The 23,934-nt window shown below is 40.7% G+C and overlaps 1 protein-coding gene and 1 long non-coding RNA gene across 2 annotated transcripts; one reads left to right on the top strand and one right to left on the bottom strand.

Annotated features, from left to right (window-relative positions):
* Nucleotides 1–13,605: 13,605 nt before the first annotated feature.
* LOC123988982 lies at nt 13,606–14,226 on the bottom strand. Its single transcript, XR_006830369.1, has 3 exons — nt 14,154–14,226; nt 13,905–14,075; nt 13,606–13,749 (listed from the first exon to the last, which is right to left on the bottom strand). It is a non-coding gene; the product is annotated as an uncharacterized LOC123988982 (long non-coding RNA).
* A 1,742-nt stretch (nt 14,227–15,968) lies between these two features.
* On the top strand, nt 15,969–16,604 carry LOC123988995. Its single transcript, XM_046289722.1, has one exon. The coding sequence runs from the start codon at nt 15,969–15,971 to the stop codon at nt 16,602–16,604; it is 636 nt and encodes a 211-aa protein (XP_046145678.1).
* The last annotated feature ends 7,330 nt before the right edge of the window (nt 16,605–23,934 follow it).

The following is a 23,934-nucleotide window of genomic DNA, read 5'->3' as shown; positions in this document are numbered from 1 at the left end:
ACAGAGGAAATTGAAGTTGCACAAAGAAATACTGAACTAAACAGTAGATTTGTAGACGTTGGTCGAAATGTAGCTATTTTACGAGGCACGTTTCATCAAGCTAGCGATCGCTTCGGTATCGAATCTCGTGGTAAGCAATGTACTGGCATTGCTGCAGTTGCATGTGTTGCGTTTCATTCCCTAGATCCTAGTACGTGGTGTACTAGTGATGTCGATTATGTGGTTATAATAGGAGATAAATATTATCGTGATTGCATTGAAGCGCGAAGTATTCCTAACCCCAACGAAATCAATGTAGACTATTTAGCCGCAACTGAATTATTGCCACACGTAACATATAATAATAGGCGAGTCAATATCACCGTTGACTATGAAATGTCGGTAAATGGTCACATTGATATTGATAACGGTGTTGATGGATTTCCAAATTTAAAAAATGGTTTGATTACATTTTTTCAACGGTATATGTACGGAATTCTTACCGCGAATCTTACATCAATAGCTGTATCATGTAGCAACCAATCGGAGACCACCTGCTATTGGTTGTTTGATTCCCATGCAAGAGGTCCAAAAGGATATAAAGCACCGTTACGGGGCGCCTCATGCTGTATGAAATTTACTACTATTGATGCTTTACACGCCACCTTGCGTCGTAATTTGTATGCGAAAGATGGCAACAGTAATGTATTAAATATCTACTCATTAACACCTGTAACAATTGCATCCGAGAGAAATAGATCTTCACTGGTAGAAAGAATGCAACATCTATCGGTTGCGACCCCACGAAATGAATCCAACGGAACACGAATTATTTTCGAAACAAGCATGCTACGTTCGATTGACGAAGGTGTTCCCAACATCGATAATATCGTCTGTATCAACAACAATAATAATAATAATAATAATAATAATAATAATAATAATAACGCCGAAAATGACCCGATACAACTGGCTAATATACATAGAAAAAGCGCCTCCTTTGAACCTAGACAGGGAGAGAAGAATTGAAGAACTGTGTTGGTACTTCCTGTTTCCAGATGGAAAAAATGGATTCAGAGAGCATCGTGACATCCCAATAACACCATTAGATTACTTCCAAGCACGTATTCTGAGCAACGACAAACGGTTCCAATGAACAGATTATCTGTTCTTCGCATTATCTGTGGTTGAATATTACCGCGCAAAAGCTAGCATTTCAGTGTCATGTAGAATGCGCCAAGGTGAATATACTCCAGAGGGATTAGTAGACAACATACATCTCACAATGAGAAACATAAGAGGATCGGCATCATACTGGAAACGATGCTGTTCGGAATTAATCGCCATGGTCCGAAGTCTTGGACCGCCCACATGGTTTGCTACGTTCTCTTGTAATGATCTGAATTGGCCAGATATGTTGAAGGCATTACTACTATCCGAAGGTCAATCAACGACCGAACTTGAAAACCTAACGTTTGCAGATCGACTACAATTGGTTCAGAGACACCCGGTAGTTATCGCAAGACAATTTACGTTACGCGTAAACGCGTTAATGCAGTATATAAAAAACTCGCAATGCTTAGGCGGCGTTGTTACCGATTTTTGGTATAGAATTGAATTTCAAAATCGGGGAAGTCCACATTTGCACATGCTTATTTGGTGCGCAAACGTACCTGATTTCCTTACCAACGAAGGCCAAAATGTTATTGAGAAAACTGTATCTTGTTCATTATTGGACATCGAAAATCACGATATGAACGATATAGTTCAAAAAGTCCAAATTCATAAACATTCTCATACATGTTACAAAGATCGTAATAATCGTTCTTGTCGATTTGGATTCCCCAGACCGATAAGTGAAAGAACGATGTGCTTAGGCCCAGATGACACACTTGCCAACAACGGGCGTTTCTGCGTACTTAAAAGACCCGCAAATGAAGTTATGGTGAATAATTACAACCCAACTCTTTTAAAGCTTTGGAAAGCAAACATGGATATTCAACCATGCGGAAATGTTACAGCCGTCGCATATTATATTGCTAAATACGCAAGTAAATGCGAGCCGCAGGACACAGGAAATATTATTAAAGAAGCCGTTTTACGAGCGAAACGCCGAAACGATACCATCCGAAATCAATTATTTTCGGTATCTATGGCAATTCTATCTCAACGTATGGTCAATGCTATAGAATGTGCTTATCGATTATGCCATCTGCCTCTTAAAATGAGCTCGCGAAAAGCTGTATTTATAAACAGCTGTCGACCTGAGCAGAGATATAGAATTCTGCGATTTGAAGAAAATGGAACATCATTTTTCAATAACATATTCGATCGTTACGTAAAGAGGCCAGACAACCTAGAGAACTTGAGTTTAGCCGAATTTGCTGTCCGATATGAAACAGTTTCAAGTAATATATGGACAGAAGAGGATGGCGACGCAGAACTTAGAACTGACGATGAAGAAATTTCGAGATCGAAGTTTATAAAATTGAAGGACAATACCCGAATGCGAATAAGAAATAAACCAGCTGTACTCCGTCACCGATATTATACCCTGAACAGTGATAGAGAAGGATACTTCTACAACTTAATAGTGTGTCACATTCCATTTCGGGATGAAAGTACACTTATGTCCGAAAACGAATCTTCGGAACAATGTTTTCTTCGACGGCAACACGAGTTGAAACCTATGTTGGGTAACGCAACCGTCGAACAATTTACTCACGCAGAGCAAATTATTGAAGCGGCGCTCGCCCAAGCTGTTGCTTTGAATGTTGTACATGAAGAAGAAACTAATGAACATTTAAGAGATCCAGTCGGAATTCATGCCGACGAAACAATATATTATGATCAAGGTGATTTATATGAAGATCAACAGCAAGAAACAATTGCAATGCCAGAAGACGTGTTCCTTAATAGTATTCGAAGTCTTAATATTCAACAGAAAGACTTATTAAAATCAGTTTCCGCAGTAATTGAGAAAGATATTAAAAAAAACGCTGTTGAAAATCCGGAACAAATGTTGCTTTTTATTACCGGAGGAGCTGGCAGTGGCAAATCGTTTATTTTAAAATTACTTGTTGAACACGTTAAACGCTGCTATAATCCTACAGTTGATATGATGATAAAACCATCTTTCATCGAAGTAGCTTCTTTGACTGGCGTCGCTGCCCGTCAAATATTCGGAAAAACTCTGCATTCCTTGTTCTCGTTGCCTATTGAAAAAGGTACTGCCATGACCTATCGACGACTGACAAGACAGAGGCTCGAACAGGAGAGACGAAGGTGGCGTCATACAAGGTGGTTGATTATCGACGAGATATCAATGGTATCTTACGAGAATTTGCGAATAATTCATTTAAGATTGCAAGAATTCAAAACAAATTATAAACTATTTGTTGGCGTAAATGTACTTCTCTTTGGCGATATCATACAGTTGCCCCCAGTAAAAGGACACTGGTGTTTTGTACAGCCACATTGGTGTAGTGCAGAAATTAATTTATGGCATCAATTTTCATTCTGCGAACTCACCATTAATATGCGACAAAGAGATGACGTTGAGTTTATCGATTTATTGAATAACCTTCGGTTTGGGGAAGTGACAACTTCTCAACTGGAAATATTATGCGAACGAAGAAGGGTTCCTCTAACCGGAGAGTTCGAGGATGGTGCAGCAGTAAGAATATTCCCAACGATAAAATTAGTGGATGAATATAATTCAAAAATGACTGATGAATTAGCAAAATCACATCGAATGTACGTCATTGATGCAATAGACGAATCCCGTGAGGCAGCTACATATGGAAAAAGGCCACCAGAAAATGTCATACCTGCAAATGTAAATAATTGTGGCGGACTGTTACATACAATAACGTTAACTAAAGGATCGCGAATCATGCTGCGACGAAATATATCAATTTTTGATGGTTTGATAAACGGTGCAATGGGAATAGTGAAGAAATTTACATGGCCGTCACTTCGAAGAGATCAACTAGAACAAGGAGAGTTGCCGGACGCGGTACTTATAAAATTTGACGACGAGTCCATTGGAAATAGATTTAAAGATATCGACGGTTACATCCCAATATCTCCAGTTGTAGCAACGTTTCAGGCGACGAAAGGTTATGGGGACGTCGAGCGCAGGTTGTTACCACTTATTCTAAGTTGGGCAGTAACGGTGCATAAATTACAAGGGACAACATTAAACAAAGCTGTAATTGATCTTGGCAAAAAGAATTTTGCAAAAGGCCAAATTTACGTCGCTCTTAGTCGTGTCAAAAGTTTAGATGGTTTTGCTCTATCTGATTTAGCACCAAACAAAGTCCTCGTTAAACCGCATGACGAAAGAGCACTCGCAGAAATGCAAAGATTACGACGGTTACTTTTGCAAAGAAACAGTCCAAATCAGCTTCCAGCGACTGATACGTGAAGAAGGAAGCTAACCCTTCTTATAGCGACCAACTGATAGAGAAAATGACGCAGTCTATTTTTTTTTCATTTCACGGAAAACGTTGAAAAGTCACAATCGGTATATTCCCTGTAGAATAAACGCCGAAATAAATATAAATGAAGCAGTACAATTTTTTTGCAATAAAAATTGACAGAAATGAAAAAATGAAAAATGCTTTCTTAACATGACCAATCGGGAGACATACTTTAGAAGATACAAAAGGTTTCGTTCCAATTGGTCCATCCGTCAGGGAGTAATCGGCGAACAAACATTTAAAAAAAAAGTCATTAGGAATGAAAAAATGCAAAATATTTTTTTTATGGGACCAATAGGGAGTTATACTCTATAAGACGCGAAAAGTTTCATTCTGATTGGTCCATCCGCCTCGGAGTAATCGGCGACCGTATGCCGCATGTACATGAAATAGTACGTTTTTTTGCAATAAAAGCGTTAGGAGTGAAAAAATGCAAAATATTTTATTATGGGACCAATAGGGGGTTATACTCTATAAGACGGAAAAAGTTCATTCCGATTGGTCCATCCGTCTCGCAGTAATCGGCGACCGTTCGCCGCATGTACATGAAATAGTACGTTTTTTTGCAATAAAAAGCGTTCGGAGTGAAAAAATTGTTAGGGTTTGTGGGAGAGCATTGTCAAACACAGTTGTTTTGTGCACGTTTTTAATACTTTAATAATATTATAGAAAAATGAAATGTATAGCGTTATAATAAAGACACGTAACATCATAAGGGTTCATCGACGCTCTGGTCCTCGCGGCGAGAGGGCCTCATAGGTGGCGACACTGCACCCCTCAACACTCCCCCTCAATGTCGACAACCCCATGGCCGCAGTAAGCTCCTGATGTCTTGCCCTGGGTAAACTCTTGGTCAAAATATCCGCGACCATTTCTTGTGTCGATAGGTATTGGATAATGATGGATCCCTCTTGCACCAGATTTCTCAGAAAATGGTACTTAACATCAATATGTTTGGTTCTGCCATGCTGTCCACCACCACTTGCTATTAATTGAGCACTCTTGTTGTCATTATATATTATCTTGCTCGCCAGGTTATCCAATCCTAATTCTAGTAAAAAATCACTTAAATATAATGACTCCTTGGCAGCTTCGGATAGTGCAATGTATTCTGCCTCCGCGGACGATGTAGCTACTGTTTTTTGCTTTCGTGACTCCCATGATATAGCACATCCTCCAAGAGAGAAAACGTAGCCCGTATAGGACTTACGGTCAGTCATGTCGTTTGCATAGTCAGCGTCTGCATATCCCATTAGTGCATCATTGTTTGCACCAAACACCAAACCAATATCCTTTGTAGCCTTTAAATAGCGCAGGACGCGCTTCGCAGCTGTCCAGTGCTCTTCATTGTGGCAATCATTATACTGACTTAGTACGCCGATAGTATGAGCAATATCAGGCCTTGTAACAACGGCCAGATACATCAAACCACCAATCAATTCTTGGTAGGGTTTGCCATCACATTCTGTTGCCTTTTCTAATCTCGATCCAGTAACCATCGGCGTTTGGCACGGATTTGCAGCGCTCATGTAGAACTTCTCTAATAAATTCTGAATATGATTTGACTGCTTCATAACAATTGTATTCCCTTCTCGTTGAAATTCAGCACCTAAGCAGTTTGAAATTTCCCCAAGATTCTTTACCTCAAAGTAATTTTGAAGATATTCTCTCAGTTTAGTTATCTTGTCGTCATCTTGGCAACAGATTAAGATGTCATCAACATAGACACAAACGATCATTAAGCTGCCTGACTTACTGGCGAAAAATACGCAAGGATCATGCCTGGATTGCCTGAGACCATAGTCCAGTAATTTTCCGCTGAGTACCTGAAACCATTGTCGGCCGGCCTGTTTCAGGCCGTATAAGGCCTTCCTTAAATAACACACGCGGTCTCCCTTGTTCAAATCTGTCAACATCTTCTTAGCTGCTTCTTTAATTTCACTCTTCTCTGTTTCTCTTTCAATTAAATGCTCAAGCCCTGTTCTAAAATGCTATGGAACTTCCATAAAAATATCTTCATTCAGTGTTCCATTTAAATAGGCTGTTGTTATATCAATTTGATTTATTTTCATATTGAACCTGGAAGCTAAAGACATTATTAGTCTAATCGAACTCATACGACTTACCGGTGAGGAGGTCTCGTTGAAGTCCACGCCATATCTCTGTGCAAAACCCTTGGCAACTATTCTTGCCTTCTTCCTCTCGGGTCTGCCCTCTGAATCTCTTTTTAGTGTAAGTACAAATCGGCTGCCTATTACGTTTTGGTTTGCTGGTCGGCTTACTATTTCCCAGGCGTTATTCTTGATTATGGATTTAATTTCTGAACTCATAGCCTCTAGCCATCCATTGACATCTGGATCTTTCATTACCTCTTCAACTCTAAACTCGGTCGCACATACGAATCCGGTTTCAGTGAAATTTGTTTCATCACTTTCTCTTTGGATGAATTCATTATATAGTTTCCGGGGTCTCCCCCTTAACCTTGTACGATGGATTCTTGGGCGTCCAGGGCCTCTTTGAGTTTCTGGATGTTCCACTGGCATGGTTTCATCGGTTTCACCATCCTCTTCTACAGGATTTATTTCCTCATCCGTTTCATTATCTCTAAAAACCTGATGCTCTTTGATCCTGCTTCAGTATTTGAATCTTCCTCAGAATAAAATTCCCCGTAATCATTATCATTCATCATCGCATTTATGAATCTGACATTTCTAGCAAATTCGAATTTCCTCTTGTTAATCAACCATACCTTATAGGCCTTAATTTCGTCGCTGTATCCAACGAATATACACTTATCGGCTCTTGGGTCAAATTTTCCATTATTCGTTGTTCTCATAGCATATCCGACAAGCCCAAATTCCTTAAAATGCATCGTATTTGGCAACTTATTAAACCATAATTCGAACGGTATCTTTCCGTTTAAACTCGCTGTTGGGCACCGATTTCTGATATAATTGGCTGTGTTGATTGCTTCTGCCCAAAATGTTGGTGGTTGATTGGATTGCATTAGCAGGCATCTACTCATCTCTACTAATGTCCTGTTCTTCCTTTCACTGACGCCATTCTGTTGTGGGCAATATGGTGTCGTGATTCTTCGCTGGATGCCATTCACCCTCAGATATTCGTCAAATGTCTTGTTAATATATTCTTTCCCATTGTCACTTTGTAAATACTTAATTCTGTGGCCAGTTAAATTTTCAACTTTTGACTTGAAATCCTTAAACCTTTGGAATACTTCACTTTTGTGTTTCAAAAAATAGACTTCTGTATATCTTGAATAGTCGTCCGTAAACGTCAAAAAATATCTTGATTTCCCGAGGGATTCGACTCTCATTGGGCCGCACACGTCAGAGTGAATGATCTCTAATAGTTTGGATGATCGATTAGATTCTTTAGGAAATGGTAAATTGGTCAGCTTACTTCTCAGGCATACATCACAATTCAGATTATGGCTTTTGTCCTTCAAATTCGGTATTATACCTCGTTTTTCCAATTCTAACATGTCTCTTGGATTCAAATGTCCCAATTTTCGGTGCCAGATTTCAATATCGCTCTGTTGTTCTCGGATTTGGTGTACCTCTTCTTTATTATCACTAACTATATAATATAAATCACCAATTCTCTGTGCTCTCAATACAACACGGCCATTTTGGTTTAATATCAATGCTTTATCTCTTTGAAATAATACTTCTAAATTTTTACTTGTTATCTTTCCCACGGATAGCAGATTCATACTCAACTGTGGTGCGCATAAAACATCATTGACTTTAGCATTACTGACATATTTATTCCTTATCTTTATTTGAGCCATTCCTTTAGCTGTTGCGCTTACTGAATCACCATTTGCTAATTTCAAATTCTCTGACCTGCAACTTGTCATATCTGTTAACTTATCTGGGTTGTTGCACAAATGACTTGTGCTCCCACTATCGAGGCACCACCATGAATCTTTTCCGCAACCTATACTATTTACTGTAGTCAACATTGCTATATCATTATTGTGTCTATTCTTCGTAGGTCTATCCTTAGATCTACATTCGAATGATTTATGACCTACCTTATTACATTTGTAGCATTTTGGCTTATTTTGGCCATGTTGATAAGAGTTGGTTTGATAATTTCGATAGGAATATCTTGGCTTACCTTGATACCCTGATTGATAACCCTTTGGTGGTACTTTATTAGAAACTGCATTTGCATTGGGGACATCGCAAGTTGAGGGATTTTCCTTGCGTGCATCACCTTCTTCAATTATCTTAATTCTTAAGGTATTTGGTGCTGGAAGTTCATCGCGAGATTCAATTGCGCACCGAAAATTCTCGTAATTTTTTGGTAAACTATACAGTAACATTATGGCCAGTAAATCATCGTTAATAGAAATTTCCATGTCCTCTAGTTTATCAACCACATCAAAAAATTGTCGTAAGTGTAATCTTACGTCGCCATCTTCGTCCATTTTTGTCGTAATTAATTGTTTTAGCAGCATAGCTTTCTTTGCCGGTCCCTGCGACTGATAGGTTTCCTTAACTTTATTCCATGTTTGGCATGATGTTTCACAATTCTTTACTAATTTCACGTGCGATAGCCAATTCTATTTCTGCCCTAGCGTCTTTATCTTTCTCTATCCATGCGTCGAGAATCGCGTGATTTTCGGCGGTTCCTTCCGGTTTAGGTAACGAGCCATCTACATATTTCCATAGCTTTTTCTTTCTCAGGATTGCTTTCATATGAATAGCCCATGATTCATAATTATCTCTCGATAACAATTCAATTTTATATTCGCCGGGAGACATTTTTATAATTTTCGCAACGTGCACGTGGAAATCTTAACCTCAAAAAAAAAATTAAACTTACTTCGTTTCATTGGAAGTTTTTCGTTACTCTGGGCCCATAACCTGTTAGGGTTTGTGGGAGAGCATTGTCAAACACAGTTGTTTTGTGCACGTTTTTAATACTTTAATAATATTATAGAAAAATGAAATGTATAGCGTTATAATAAAGACACGTAACATCATAAGGGTTCATCGACGCTCTGGTCCTCGCGGCGAGAGGGCCTCATAGGTGGCGACACTGCACCCCTCAACAAAAATATAAAATGTTTTTTTAACGGGACCAATCGGGAGACATACTCTACCAGATGCAAAAGGTTTCGTTCCGATTGGTCAATCCGTCTCGGCGTAATCGGTGAACATACATAAAAAAAAAAAAAAAAAAAAAATATACACATCGAATTGAGTATCCTCCTCCTTTTCGAAGTCGGATAAAAAATCGAAAAGGAGACCTAACGCTCAATTGGGGAAGCCCGAAAAAAATGATGGAACAACAAAATCAAGCCCCACCTCTAAGATTACCCTTAAAGTACGTAGCAAATCTAGTACCCGAATTCGACGGGAAAAATATGACAGTCACAGAATACATAGAAAAATTAAAACATGCCAAAAACACCATAACACCCGCAGACGAAACCAGGCCTAATTCCAATTGTTAAAATAAACTAAAAGGAGAAGTATATAAAACATTAATAAATTCACCCATTAACAGCATAAATGACTTCATCAAAGCAATAAGAATACTATTTCTGTCTACCGAAAATATACACACTCTATATGGAAAATTAACGAAACTAACGCAAAGACCAGACGAGACAGTGCTCGGCTACGTGAACAGACTACAGGAACTAGTAATCCAGATCAAAGAACTAAAGAAAACGGAAGCAGGTATAACTCAGCAAGCTATACAAGAATTCGACAAAACCATAAAAATCGATGCGGAAAGAAGCTTTAAAAACGGACTTAAGCAAGAAATCAGGTTAGAAGTAAAACAAAATAACGATCTAGACGCCCTTATACAGAAAGCGATCGAAGTAGAAACAAAGCTAGAGAAGCAGGACATATTGAGAAACAACCCGGCTAAGATACTATGCAATCTCGGAAAAAACGATGCAAACTCAGCAATATACATATGTCAAATATGCCAAGACCCAGACCAATCGGACACATACTTTAGAAGATCCAAAAGGTTTCGTTCCGATTAGTTCATCCGTTTCGGAATAACCGGCGAACATACATTTAGAAAAAAAAGTCGTTAGGAATGTAAAAATGCAAAATATTTTTTTAACGGGACCAATCGGGAGACATACTCTACCAGACGCAAAAGGTTTCGTTCCGCGTGGCCCATCCGTCTCTGAGTAATCGGCGAACATACATTTGGAAGAAAAAATCATTAGGAATGAAAAAATGCAAAATATTTTTTTTACAGAACCAATAGGGAGTTATACTCTATAAGACGCAAAAAGTTTCGTTCCGATTGATCTATCCGTCTCGCAGTAACCGGCGACCGTACGCCGTGCATACATGACGTTTTTTTGCAATAAAAAGCGTTCAGAGTGAAAAAGTGTAAAATGTTTTTATAACGGGACCAATCGGGAGACATACTCTACCAGATGCAAAAGGTTTCGTTCCGATTGGTCCATCCGTCTCAGCGTAATCGGTGAACATACATAAAAAAAAAAAAAAAAAATATGTACACATCGAATTGAGTATCCTCCTTTTCGAAGTCGGATAAACTAGAAGAATTTCAGGAAACAGGAAACCTACCAAAAATAAACGGAAGTGAACTATTAGAGGTAGGAACAATCAGTTTTACAGGAAATAAGGAAGATAATATTGCGACGGAAAGCAAGGAAACGGAAAATCGACAAGACAGACTATTAAAAAAAATTCGATTAGGAAATCTATCAGAAGAAAACAAAACTATAATAAAGAAATTAATTGAGGACAATAATGACATATTCTGGGTAGAAGGAGATAAAATAGAATCTTATAATACAGAACAACACGAAATTAATCGAACAGACGAAAAATCTGTATACGTAAAACAATTCCCTTTACCACATAGATTAAAAGAAACTGCAGTACATGAAACGGAAAAACTAATTGCAAACGGTTTTGTCAGACATTCAAAAAGTGCCTTTAACGCCCCAACTTGGGTAGTCAAGAAGAAGGAAACAGCCGAGGGAAAGAAAAGATAGAGACTGGTAATAGACTACAGGAAATTAAATGAAAAAAACGATTCCAGACCCATATCTACTCCCAAATATAACTGAAATTTTCGACCAATTAGGACAGGCAAAACTATATCACGTAATAGATTTAAAATCAGGCTTCTACCAAATCAAGATGAACCCAAGAGACATACATAAGACAGCTTTCAGCATACATCCATTAGGACGATTCGAATTCAATGTCTTACCTTTCGGATTAAAAAACTCATCACGAACCTTTCAGAGGGTAATAAACACAGCACTAGGCGATTCAATTGGGAAAACTTGCTTTGTTTCATTGATGAGATCTCATGATCTTTAATTTTAATCTTAGTTTTAATCACCTAGTGTTGGGATCGTTGATTTCCGCCAGAACCGTTTAACGTCTTAACCACGACAACGCTAACTTTCAGAATTCAAGTTCTGTAATATTTCCTGTTCTTGCCTGACTGATTTCATCCCAACTTTAATTTCGAGATCGCGTTTTCTTCAACCCACAATTTTACGGTATTTATCCTTATCCTGTTTCATTACTTTTCCCTTTACTACTTACCTTTATCGTCCTGCGGTTCGGATTGTGGCTGTTATATCTTGGGGATGCGGGTTTTGGGGTTTATGATTTCGTAAGTTTTAGGGTTCTGAAGCCTTGGGGTTGCAATTTATCAGGCTTAAACTTAGAATCGCCTTGTATCATATCATTTAATTCATTTCAATATTATTTATTTTATTTTATTTTATTTTACTTTATTTTATTATTCCAGCCCTGAAACTTGGTCTAATTTTGCACACTTATTGAGCCTTTATTATGCATTTAACTTTTGAGTGTGCAGACTTTGGGTTCTGAAATTCTCAGGGACCAACGATTGGGAGATCTGAGGTTTCTAGTGTAAATTCTTAGATTCTTATTTCTTGAAATTCACCCCTATTCACCTGGATTGCTGTTCATCTTTTTCCTATACTTGATTTAATCATGATTTCTGAAAATTATGATTTGACCGTAATTGATCTTGTACTGGTGCCATTTGTTCACAGTTTTTGTTCCTATTTGATTCGTTTCGAGTGCACCTTCCCAGATCTGATTAACTTGGTTGGTCTGTTCTGACGATCAGGGCCGGCGTAACCTTTTGCAGGGCCTGGATCAAATGCTGTGAAACTGGAGGTTACACTCTAAACTCATGCCCGGATTGTTCAATAAGGAATTAATTATTTAGGGGTGCAAGGATGTGCATATATTCTGCATATATTCTGTCAAACATTTATTTATTATTCTGTCTTGTTAAATTAATACAAATTTTGATTGTGTCTATGTTTCTATGTTTCTGGCTATGTTTCTGCAAACAATTGTCATTTGTCATTTGTTCATCTCGGAATTACCTTTAATTTACCATTACCTTAATGTGCCATTCAACAAATTTAGCTTACCCTACTTGCACTTGTTGTATTCTGCTTTTTACTCATTCATTCATTCACTCATTTATTACTCGCTATTCGCTATTCACTATTCAATCACTTACTCTGTCTGATTAGTTGAGGGTGATGACTTGATTTATCTCATCTTAATTAATCTTGATATTCTTCTGTGATGATGAGCGGTTGTGTTTATTAAATGCTTTCATGGTGTGCGGATCCTGTTTTCACCATTTCAAATATTAGTTTGAAATACCCTACTTATTGTTGAACAATTTGTTCGTACGCTACACAGTAGCATAGTGTTTAACTGAATTACACAGTTTCTTTGATTTATTTACATATTGTTTATTTCCGTATTCTGAAATGTCACGAGGTGATTTGTTCTATTGTGTTTGCGTTGGCATGGTCGCTTATCATTCACTATTTATCATTTACCATTTACCATTTACCATTCACCATTTACCATATACTATTTACTATTTACTATGTACCATTTACCATTTAATATTTAATATTTAATATTTAACATCTACTTTGGTAAAGAAATAAAGTATTCAGTTAAGGCTTTACGGTTATACTTTGAGTTCACTTCTTGTACTTTATACTCTACTTTATGTTATTATATATCATTTCTTCTTTTACATTATATTATATCACATTGCATTATATTGCACGGTGTTACTCCACGTTGTTTACATTATGCTGGCCGCAGCTTTCATTTTATACTTACGCTTTTGTATTTACTTCATTCCTTTAACTTCTTGAATTGATAACGTCGCTGATCAATTGTTTGTCCATTTGTTCATTCTTTCGTTCCGTCATTGTCCATTCATCCTGTAATTAGATTGAATTGAAATTATGATTTGGTTTGATTTGCGGTTGTGGCGGTATAAGGTGTGGACTGTGTTAATGTGCTTATGATTTGCTTTATATTTAATGTGTTTATATTTTATACTTTATATTGTCGCGTTATTACTGTTTACTATTACTTATTTATTTCATTTCATTCCCTGCCGCCCTTTTGATTGTCGCCTGTAACATATCCTTGGATATTCTAATTCCTCTTCTTTTATATTCCTTAAATTCAATTAATTCATGATGCCTTTCTCTGGCATTGGTATTGTATAGTTCTTTCATAACAGGGTGACAGTGTGCTTTTTCTGTTGAATTGATATGCAAGTTATTAAGTTGTGCTATTCTTGTATATTTTATGGTACGTTGTACAATTATTATCCTACCTTGTTTTCCTTTCTCTGAGTTTACTAGCAGGCTTTTAATTGGTAGTCTTGTTCTTGTTCCTGTTTCTTTTCTATTCATAACGAGTTTTCTTACACTGTTCCTGTTTCTTGCTGACATTTCTTCGTTGGCACATTAGTGACTAGGGTTAGGTTACACCTTGCAAATTCTATCACCCGACATCTTTGAAAGTGTATATTCTATGGTTTATACTTATATATATATTTATATTTTATATTATCTATGGTTATATTATTTTGAAATTCATTTCATTGTATCTATACTATACCTTCACGGTATTTCATTCTTTCTTTCTTTATTTCTTTCTTTATTTTAAATTCTTTATTCTTTCTTAATTCCTCAATTCTCCTTTATTATTTAATCACCTTAATCGCGTTTAATTATGTTTATTACGTTTATTATTATTGATTATTATTTGCTATTATTGATTATTATTTACTGTTTATTATTCACTATTGTATTCATCTGTCAGCTGTTACTTTACTTTATTTTAGCTTTTAGCTTTTAGCTTTTAGCTTTTAGCGTTTGCTTTTAGCTTTCAGCTGTTATTTATTTATTGTTTATTGTTTGTTTGTTTATGGGCTGTTCTAATCATGGGATTCATGGGCCCCGTGGGCTCATGGGTTATTATCCATCATTCACTGTAGACAGATAGATAGATTGTCGCATTTACTACATCATGTGACATTCAAAGCATGCTTATCATGAGTGAGTGAGCATTTGAGTGTTTGTGTGTGAGTGTAAAGCATGTATGGGACATGTCATCGAGGGTTGCAGCGTACGAAGAGGTGGCGCGGTCACGCCGGGATGGTGTGATCCTTGAGGATATCCCCCCGGTGCCGACCGTTGTCGAAGAAAAATATGTTCCTGCCTCTGCAGGTCGGCGTGATGACCTCAGGGATAAGGCACATCATCAGCAACCTACCAGGCGGACGAAGAGGGGGCACGGCCAACTGTGGAGATACGATGTCCCTGTCCTGGCCGTGCTGAAGTACAACCCCTGTCCTGGCTAGTGCTAGGCAGGCGAAGAGTGGCGCGGTCACGCCGGGAAGGCGCGATCCTGGAGGATGCCCCGGTGCCGGCCGTTGCTGAAGAAAAATTCCTGCGTGTATTTCTCAGGTTTAAAATGTCCTTACCGCTAGATTGGAGGTGCAACGGCGTGGATCCGCAGATGCCCCATGTTACATGGCGTTTTTGCGGGAGGACGGAATAATGCGAAATGCATTGAATTGCCAAAACGCCGTTGTGGCTACGTTGGTAACCTGTTAGATATCCCAAAGGATGAATAGGTACTGGCGGCCCACACAGGGGAGAGGTTTTAGTGGGTAGTATATCCAGCCGCAGGACTGTCCCCTCTGGACTACCTGCTCAAGGTCGCCCCTTCTGGGCTGTGACCTACTCTTGGGCTAAACCCCACCCTTCGGGGTCGGGTTGCCAGGTTGCCCCCTTCTGGGGTTGCCTCTTTGGGTTTGCCTCCACCAAACGGGCGCCAGGCTGCCCCCCTCAGGGCGGGTATGAGTCCCACACTGCCCGGGCCCTCACCAGCCGAATAGAGTGAATGAGGGAACAACCCGCGCGTGCGCAAATGCATTTCCTCTCTTATTAGCAAATTAAAAAAAAAGGTTAGGTTAGGTTAGGTTAGGGTTTGGTTAGGTTAGGTTAGGTTAGGATGGGTTAGGTTAGGTTTGGATTTGAAGAGCCCTGTAAGGAGAGATGTATACCTTATTGGGTACGCAGATGACATAGGTGTCATCATCATCGATGAGAACCTCGCGAGGATGAAGTATGTAGCTGAAATGACCATCCAGGACCTAGCTGCATGGTATGAAATGGAAGGGTTGAGCCTTGCGCATCATAAGACCGAGGCAATTTTACTCACTGGTAGGAAGGTGTCCAGAGGTATTAGGATCCGCTGTGGAGAAGCTGAAATCAACACCAAAAAAGCAGCGAAATACCTCGGTGTTATATTAGAGATGAACAGTACGTTCAGGACACACGTTAGCAATGTATGTGACAAGGCAATGAGGTATGCCAACTCATTGTCACTTTTGATGCCCAATTTAGGTGGTGCGGGTGTTACAGCGAGGAGGCTATATTATAAGGTCGTCGAATCGGTGATCTTGTATGCTGCCCCGTTTTGGAGTTCTGCCCTGGAGAACAAGGGAAACGTGCGCCTTTTAATCGGGACTCAACGGAGCGCCCTCTTGAGGACAGCACAGGCATATAGGACTGTCTCAGCGGATGCCCGGTGCGTTATAACCGGGCAAGTTCCGATCGACTTAATGATTGAGAAGAGGCTGCACGTTTTCCAAAAAAAGGGTGAAATTACAGGGATAGCAGAGGACACTATAGGTCGGCTCAAGAAGAGTGCGAGGGACATCTCCATCGAGCGATGGCAGCAAAGGTGGGAAATGTCCACCAAGGGTAGGTAGACCTATAATTTAATCCCCACTATAGAGTCCTGGATACAGGAGGGTCCAAAGCTCCTAAACTTCCATCTAACCCAAGTAATTACGGGCCACGGATGTTTTGGTACCTACCTCAAGAAAATTAGAAAACAGGATTCTGACGAGTGCTGGTTTTGTCCGGATAATATCGACAACCCGGAACATTTCCTGTTCACGTGTAGAAGGTGGAACGAAGAGAGGACGGACCTTAATAAAAAGATAGAGCCAGAGTTCAAAAGAGAAAATTTTATTGGACATCTTTTGAACGAAAAAAATAGGGAATATGTATTGGGATATATCACCAAAACGCTGAAAGAAAAAGAAGAGTACGAAAGAAGAAAAGAGAGGGAAAGTGGGCGTAACAGAGGGTTAGCTACTCCCTCTGCAGCCCCGGACACACCTAGTGGGCAGGGCTAGCGGTCGTGATGTCACGCCTAGCCAAAACTCTTTTTATGACGTGACCTTAGTCTAGTGTTTTTATTTTGTAACGACGTGTATAGACTTTATTTATTTTAATTTATTTACTTTTATTTATTTATTTACTTATTTTACCCATGGAGTGTTTTGTGTTAAAAGTGTTTTAAAGTTTTAATATATCCTGATAACCCCTGAGGGGATATTTTTATATCTTTTTATGACGATGATGGAAAAATTTTATTTAAACGACACAAAACATATGTGGAGGGGCCCTTTTGCCACCAGAGTCAGCCTTTTTACCTTTTATTAGTTCTAATTTTATATTTATTTCTTTGACGGAAGTGGGGGTGGTTCGATTAACGTGCACCTCCCCACCACTGGGACATAGAATAGCCGCGCAGGATTGGCGCGGCCCTGCATTGAGGATGCCCTTTTTCTAGTAGACCCGCCCCTGAAGGATGCATGACGCGATTCCGGGGGCGGAGCTCAGCAAAGGGGGCAAAAAATGAAAGAGAAATCGAGGTGGGTTTTTTAGTGGGTAGACCAAGTTGGGAGTCCCACAGTACCGGGCACACGACATCTTGCCCGGTCTGCGTAATGCATTTTTCCCTCCTCGTTTAAAAAAAAAAAAAAAAAAAAAAAAGGTTAGGTTAGGTTACCACGGACCTACCTGGTTATCCAGGACAGGCGGGGAGGTGATACTTTGGGAGGCCGTGCACTTTTGGGAGTGCATGGAGGGTAGGAGCGACAGCTCCCGCGGACCAAAACGCCAGCTAAGAACCTACGCGCGATTTTAGAACAAATCCGGAAATTCTTCATCTAACCGCATTTTCTGGCACTGAGTGACTTTGTAATGTGTCTTTCGGTTTCCGCGACAGTGACTTTACAGTTTTGTTGTGCCTCTTTGGTCTTTTTGTTAATTTTTTATTTTTGTTTGACTTTTTCTGTGTTTTACTGGACGGTTCTTATTTTATGACGACTCGGCAAGTTTTCGATTGACGACATATGCGTGTATTCGGTTTCTTTCTTTTATGATTACGATATGGATGGATTTATTTGATTTTCTGGTTGACGACTTGGCTACACATAATGGACATTGCTATTTTATTTACAATTATGGACGGTACAAAGAATAGTAATAAAGTTTACGATGCAGGGGAATTCGGAAGCCCCAGTATCGGTTCGTTGGGCGGTGGTAGCGCAGGCCCCCACGAATCGTTATCCAGCAACTGTACCGCGCAGAGGTTGATTCGCCAGGCTCCTGTGGCTGAAATGGCTACTGGCGGAATGGTCAGGAGTACTGAAGAGTGGTTCTCAGGACGCAGCAAGAGCGAAAGCGACGCGTTCCAGAAGAAACCCAGGATCAGCAGGACTCCTCCAGGACTGACCAAAGAACGGAGAGTGGTAAATCCCTTCGGAACGCTTGAGTCCGTTGACCTGACAGGCGACGAGGCTGAAGACGACGAAGTGATGGTATCAGGGCCCTGGAAAGAGGTAGATCAGATGGAAGCTAAGGAACAAGAGAGGAAGGCGAGTCTAACGCTAGAGGAGAAAGTAGACATCAGCCTCAGGGCAATTGAGAGAATGCTGAGGACAATTCATGACCACAGTATGGTTCTTGACAATTTCATTGTCAAGAATGGAAGTGGGATTGACCCTATTGTTAAAAATACCTACATTTCGATGGGGTGTTGCCTTGAGGAGGTCACGATGGCGGTGAATGGACTTAGAGGAGTGCATAAAGAGCACTCGGTGAAAAAAACTAAAAGAGTCACTTACCTCTAAGGTCCAAAGACGTGAGAAGACGGTCCCAACGATGATGAGGATGTCCGATGAGCAGCTGCACAGCAACCCTGAAAAAGAAATAAAAAGTGTTAGTACACAAACGGATGTTGCTAGGGGCGAGGATTTCCCTCCTCTGCCTGCACCTAGGATGCAGAAGAGAAAGGAAATCACCCCTCCCGTCGCAAACGAGGGAAAAAGGACACGTTTTAACAGGATTACGGAGGGGACATCGGATACAACTACGAAAACCACAGGATCAAGGGTTGAAACGACAGAAGAACAGAGAGGTAAAACGGACGGACAAGGTTGGGAAGTGGTGAGAGGTAAAAGGAGAAAAGCGGAAACTACGGAGGACAAGGATGGACCCAGACCGACGAAGGAGCCTACAGAAGGGGTAGGAAAAGAGCCCAGAGGTGGACAAAAAAGGAATACACCGAGGAGGGCATATAAACCGGCAGCGGTCTCGGTCAGATTTGACAAGATCCTTTCATTTGCCGATGTCCTGAAAAAGGTCAAAGGGGTAACAGGTAAGGCACCGGAAGGGATAAAGACGGTGAGGCAGACGAGAGCGGGTAACCTCCTGATTGAGTTCACCCCTGGTACGGATGTGGACGGTTTTAAGGACAACCTAATGGGGAAATTAGGAGAAAACGTCGAAGTATCCAAATTGCAGACGAGGATAGACGTTGAGATCAGGGGAATAGACCCCTCAGCTGACAAGGACGAGATCATGGAGGCGATTAAGGAGACTTTAGGACATGAGGCCAAGGACACGAGGGTGAAGATTCTTAGGACGGACCCCAGACAGAACAAGGTGGCGGTGATAGAAGGACCGTTAGCGGACATGTCCAAAATAGTGGGGAAGACTAAGATTAGGATAGGGTGGACGATTGCGACAGCTAGAGAGATCCCTAAATTACTGAGGTGCTACAAATGCCATGAACTGGGACACGTGGCAAACCTATGTAAGAAGGTCACAGGAAGCGAGGGATACTGCAGAAGATGCGGAGAAAAAGGTCATTTTATGAAGGACTGTGCAAACGCTCCAAGGTGTAGACTCTGTGTGGCGAAGGGTTTCCCCGAAGAGGAGGTAGGACACGTGGCTACCTCGGTGAGATGCAGGATTTACAAGGAGGCACTGAGCGCGTTTAGAAGACAAAATGGCTGATGCGGCATTGAGGATTCTACAGGCTAATATTAACCACTGCAGATCAGCGCATGATCTGTTGTTGGTTAGTGCATGCGAGCTTGAGGCTGATGTGGTGATTGTTTCGGAGCCCTACCGTTTACCAGGAGAATGGTATAGCGACTGCACAGGTAGAGCAGCGATTTTTGTAACGAGCAAAGGTGCTAAAAAAGGTAAGAGTATCGCGCTGATCAAAAGTAATGACGGATTCGTCATTATCAGATATAATAATATCTATATCATTAGTGTATATGCGTCACCGAATGTAAGGTTTGATCAGTATGAATCGCTGCTTTTTGCACTCGAAAAGGCCCTTAAAGAACTCCCTAAAGGGTATAAGGTCGCGGTTATGGGTGATTTCAACGCGAAATCACCACTATGGGGGTCGGAAAAATGGTGCGAGAGAGGTAAGGCTCTGTATCAGCTGTGCGGTAGCTGTAACCTCCTTACCCACTATTTCCTCAGGTGGAACGACATGTGAGAGAGGTGGAGGGTCTAAAATAGACATTCTTATCTGTAATGCGACAGCCCTCCGGGAGATTACTCTGACGAAAGTTTTAGATGATTTCACCGCATCAGACCACAAATACGTCTTTCATGTTTTCGGAGGCTCTGACAAGGAGAAGGGAACCCCTTCTCCGTTTGATTTTAATAAAGGTAAACTTGACGAGGAAAAACTTCTAAAAATGTTTTTAAATAAATATGGAGACGATGTTTTTGAACGGACTTGTAGAACCTCAGATACATCAGACATTGACAACTTCGTGGACGAGATAGACAAGATGGTGAACAAATGTACTAGGTTCACCAAAAAGAATGGTCGTAGACATGATCCGGTACCCTGGTGGAACGAGGAAATAGCTGCAAAAAGAAAGCTTGTTAACAAAACAAAAAGAAAATATACTAGACTGAGGGCAAAAAACAGTATCACCGAAGTTATACTAGAAGAGGCGAGGCTGGAATATAAGAAGCAGAAATCAGAGTTTAACATCATGATTAGGAAAGCCAAAAGGGAAAATTGGTTAAAAATGTTGACCGAAATAGACGGAGACATCTGGGGAAGGCCATACAAAAACGTGATGAAAACCATCAAGGGGAAAAATATGGCACCTGCTGTACTCGACACAGATGAGGTGGCTGTAGTTGTTGATCAGCTGTTCCTAACCAATCCGGTAGACGCAGAACCTGAAAAAGAGAAAGGGACGAACACGCACGCACACACAGATATTCACAGGGTTACAAATACACATTCTCACAACCACACACAGATCATTCACACACAGACACCCAATCAGGATACAACACACACACAGACGCAGAATCATGCACACATAGTAGACACACTCTCACAAAGGACAAGTTCTACCGGTCCATACTTACCTAGGACAGAAGTCTTCACAGAAGAGGATGTTAGGAAAGCTGCAGCTAAACTATCTGTGAAAAAAGCGCCTGGACCAGATAGAGTTACATCAGCTGTAGCCAAAGAGGTGGGTTTGAAGGCATCTAAATGGTTAGCTTATATTTTCTCCCTTTGCTACAGCCTCAGTCATTGGCCGACCAAGTGGAAGACTGGGAGACTGGTTCTTTTGCCTAAAGGGAAGCCAAAAAACATTAGTGAAAGAGCGTTCAGGCCTCTCTCGATTATATCCTGCATAGCGAAAATACTCGAGAAACTGGTCAAGGTAAAAATCCTGGAAGAGCTGAAAATAAATGATCTTGCATCAAACCAATACGGCTTCAGAAAAGGAAAATCGACACTTGATGCTATGCAGGATATCAAGAAGCACTGGATGAGGGCACGAAAGGACGGGAGACATTGTTTACTCCTTATGCTGGACGTAAAAAACGCCTTTAACACCCTGAGGTGGTCCAGCATAATCAGATGCCTGAGAACTAGGGGCTTCTCTGAAGGACTTATCGGTCTAATAGACAGTTATCTACGTGACAGGTGGATTGTCTATAACGGGGTAGACGTCGACCAGACCTTTAGGGTTTATGGAGGGGTACCACAAGGGTCAGTGATAGGACCGATCCTCTGGAATATCGTGTATGACGAACTTTTGAAGAGCCCTGTAAGGAGAGATGTATACCTTATTGGGTACGCAGATGACATAGGTGTCATCATCATCGATGAGAACCTCGCGAGGATGAAGTATGTAGCTGAAATGACCATCCAGGACCTAGCTGCATGGTATGAAATGGAAGGGTTGAGCCTTGCGCATCATAAGACCGAGGCAATTTTACTCACTGGTAGGAAGGTGTCCAGAGGTATTAGGATCCGCTGTGGAGAAGCTGAAATCAACACCAAAAAAGCAGCGAAATACCTCGGTGTTATATTAGAGATGAACAGTACGTTCAGGACACACGTTAGCAATGTATGTGACAAGGCAATGAGGTATGCCAACTCATTGTCACTTTTGATGCCCAATTTAGGTGGTGCGGGTGTTACAGCGAGGAGGCTATATTATAAGGTCGTCGAATCGGTGATCTTGTATGCTGCCCCGTTTTGGAGTTCTGCCCTGGAGAACAAGGGAAACGTGCGCCTTTTAATCGGGACTCAACGGAGCGCCCTCTTGAGGACAGCACAGGCATATAGGACTGTCTCAGCGATTGCCCTGTGCGTTATAACCGGGCAAGTTCCGATCGACTTAATGATTGAGGAGAGGCTGCACGTTTTCCAAAAAAAGGGTGAAATTACAGGGATAGCAGAGGACACTATAGGTCGGCTCAAGAAGAGTGCGAGGGACATCTCCATCGAGCGATGGCAGCAAAGGTGGGAAATGTCCACCAAGGGTAGGTGGACCTATAATTTAATCCCCACTATAGAGTCCTGGATACAGGAGGGTCCAAAGCTCCTAAACTTCCATCTAACCCAAGTAATTACGGGCCACGGATGATTTGGTACCTACCTCAAGAAAATTAGAAAACAGGATTCTGACGAGTGCTGGTTTTGTCCGGATAATATCGACAACCCGGAACATTTCCTGTTCACGTGTAGAAGGTGGAACGAAGAGAGGACGGACCTTAATAAAAAGATAGAGCCAGAGTTCAAAAGAGAAAATTTTATTGGACATCTTTTGAACGAAAAAAATAGGGAATATGTATTGGGATATATCACCAAAACGCTGAAAGAAAAAGAAGAGTACGAAAGAAGAAAAGAGAGGGAAAGTGGGCGTAACAGAGGGTTAGCTACTCCCTCTGCAGCCCAGGACACACCTAGTGGGCAGGGCTAGCGGTCGTGATGTCACGCCTAGCCAAAACTCTTTTTATGACGTGACCTTAGTCTAGTGTTTTTATTTTGTAACGACGTGTATAGACTTTATTTATTTTAATTTATTTACTTTTATTTATTTATTTACTTATTTTACCCATGGAGTGTTTTGTGTTAAAAGTGTTTTAAAGTTTTAATATATCCTGATAACCCCTGAGGGGATATTTTTATATCTTTTTATGACGATGATGGAAAAATTTTATTTAAACGACACAAAACATATGTGGAGGGGCCCTTTTGCCACCAGAGTCAGCCTTTTTACCTTTTATTAGTTCTAATTTTATATTTATTTCTTTGACAGAAGTGGGGGTGGTTCGATTAACGTGCACCTCCCCACCACTGGGACATAGAATAGCCGCGCAGGATTGGCGCGGCCCTGCATTGAGGATGCCCTATTTATAGTAGACCCGCCCCTGAAGGATGCATGACGCGATTCCGGGGGCGGAGCTCAGCAAAGGGGGCAAAAAATGAAAGAGAAATCGAGGTGGGTTTTTTAGTGGGTAGACCAAGTTGTGAGTCCCACAGTACCGGGCACACGACATCTTGCCCGGTCTGCGTAATGCATTTTTCCCTCCTCGTAAAAAAAAAAAAAAGGTTAGGTTAGGTTAGGTTAGGTTAGGTTAGGTTAGGTTAGGTTAGGTTAGGTTAGGTTAGGG

This window comes from Osmia bicornis, unplaced genomic scaffold (genome assembly GCF_907164935.1).
Source record: "Osmia bicornis bicornis unplaced genomic scaffold, iOsmBic2.1, whole genome shotgun sequence".
NCBI lineage: Eukaryota > Metazoa > Arthropoda > Insecta > Hymenoptera > Megachilidae > Osmia > Osmia bicornis.
Note: the sequence above shows the minus strand (reverse complement) of the source record. Positions and strands in the feature narration are given on the sequence as shown.

Bases quoted from the DNA above. Each gene is read 5' to 3' on its own strand.
- LOC123988995 (XM_046289722.1), top strand. From the start codon at position 15,969: ATGACCATCCAGGACCTAGCTGCATGGTATGAAATGGAAGGGTTGAGC.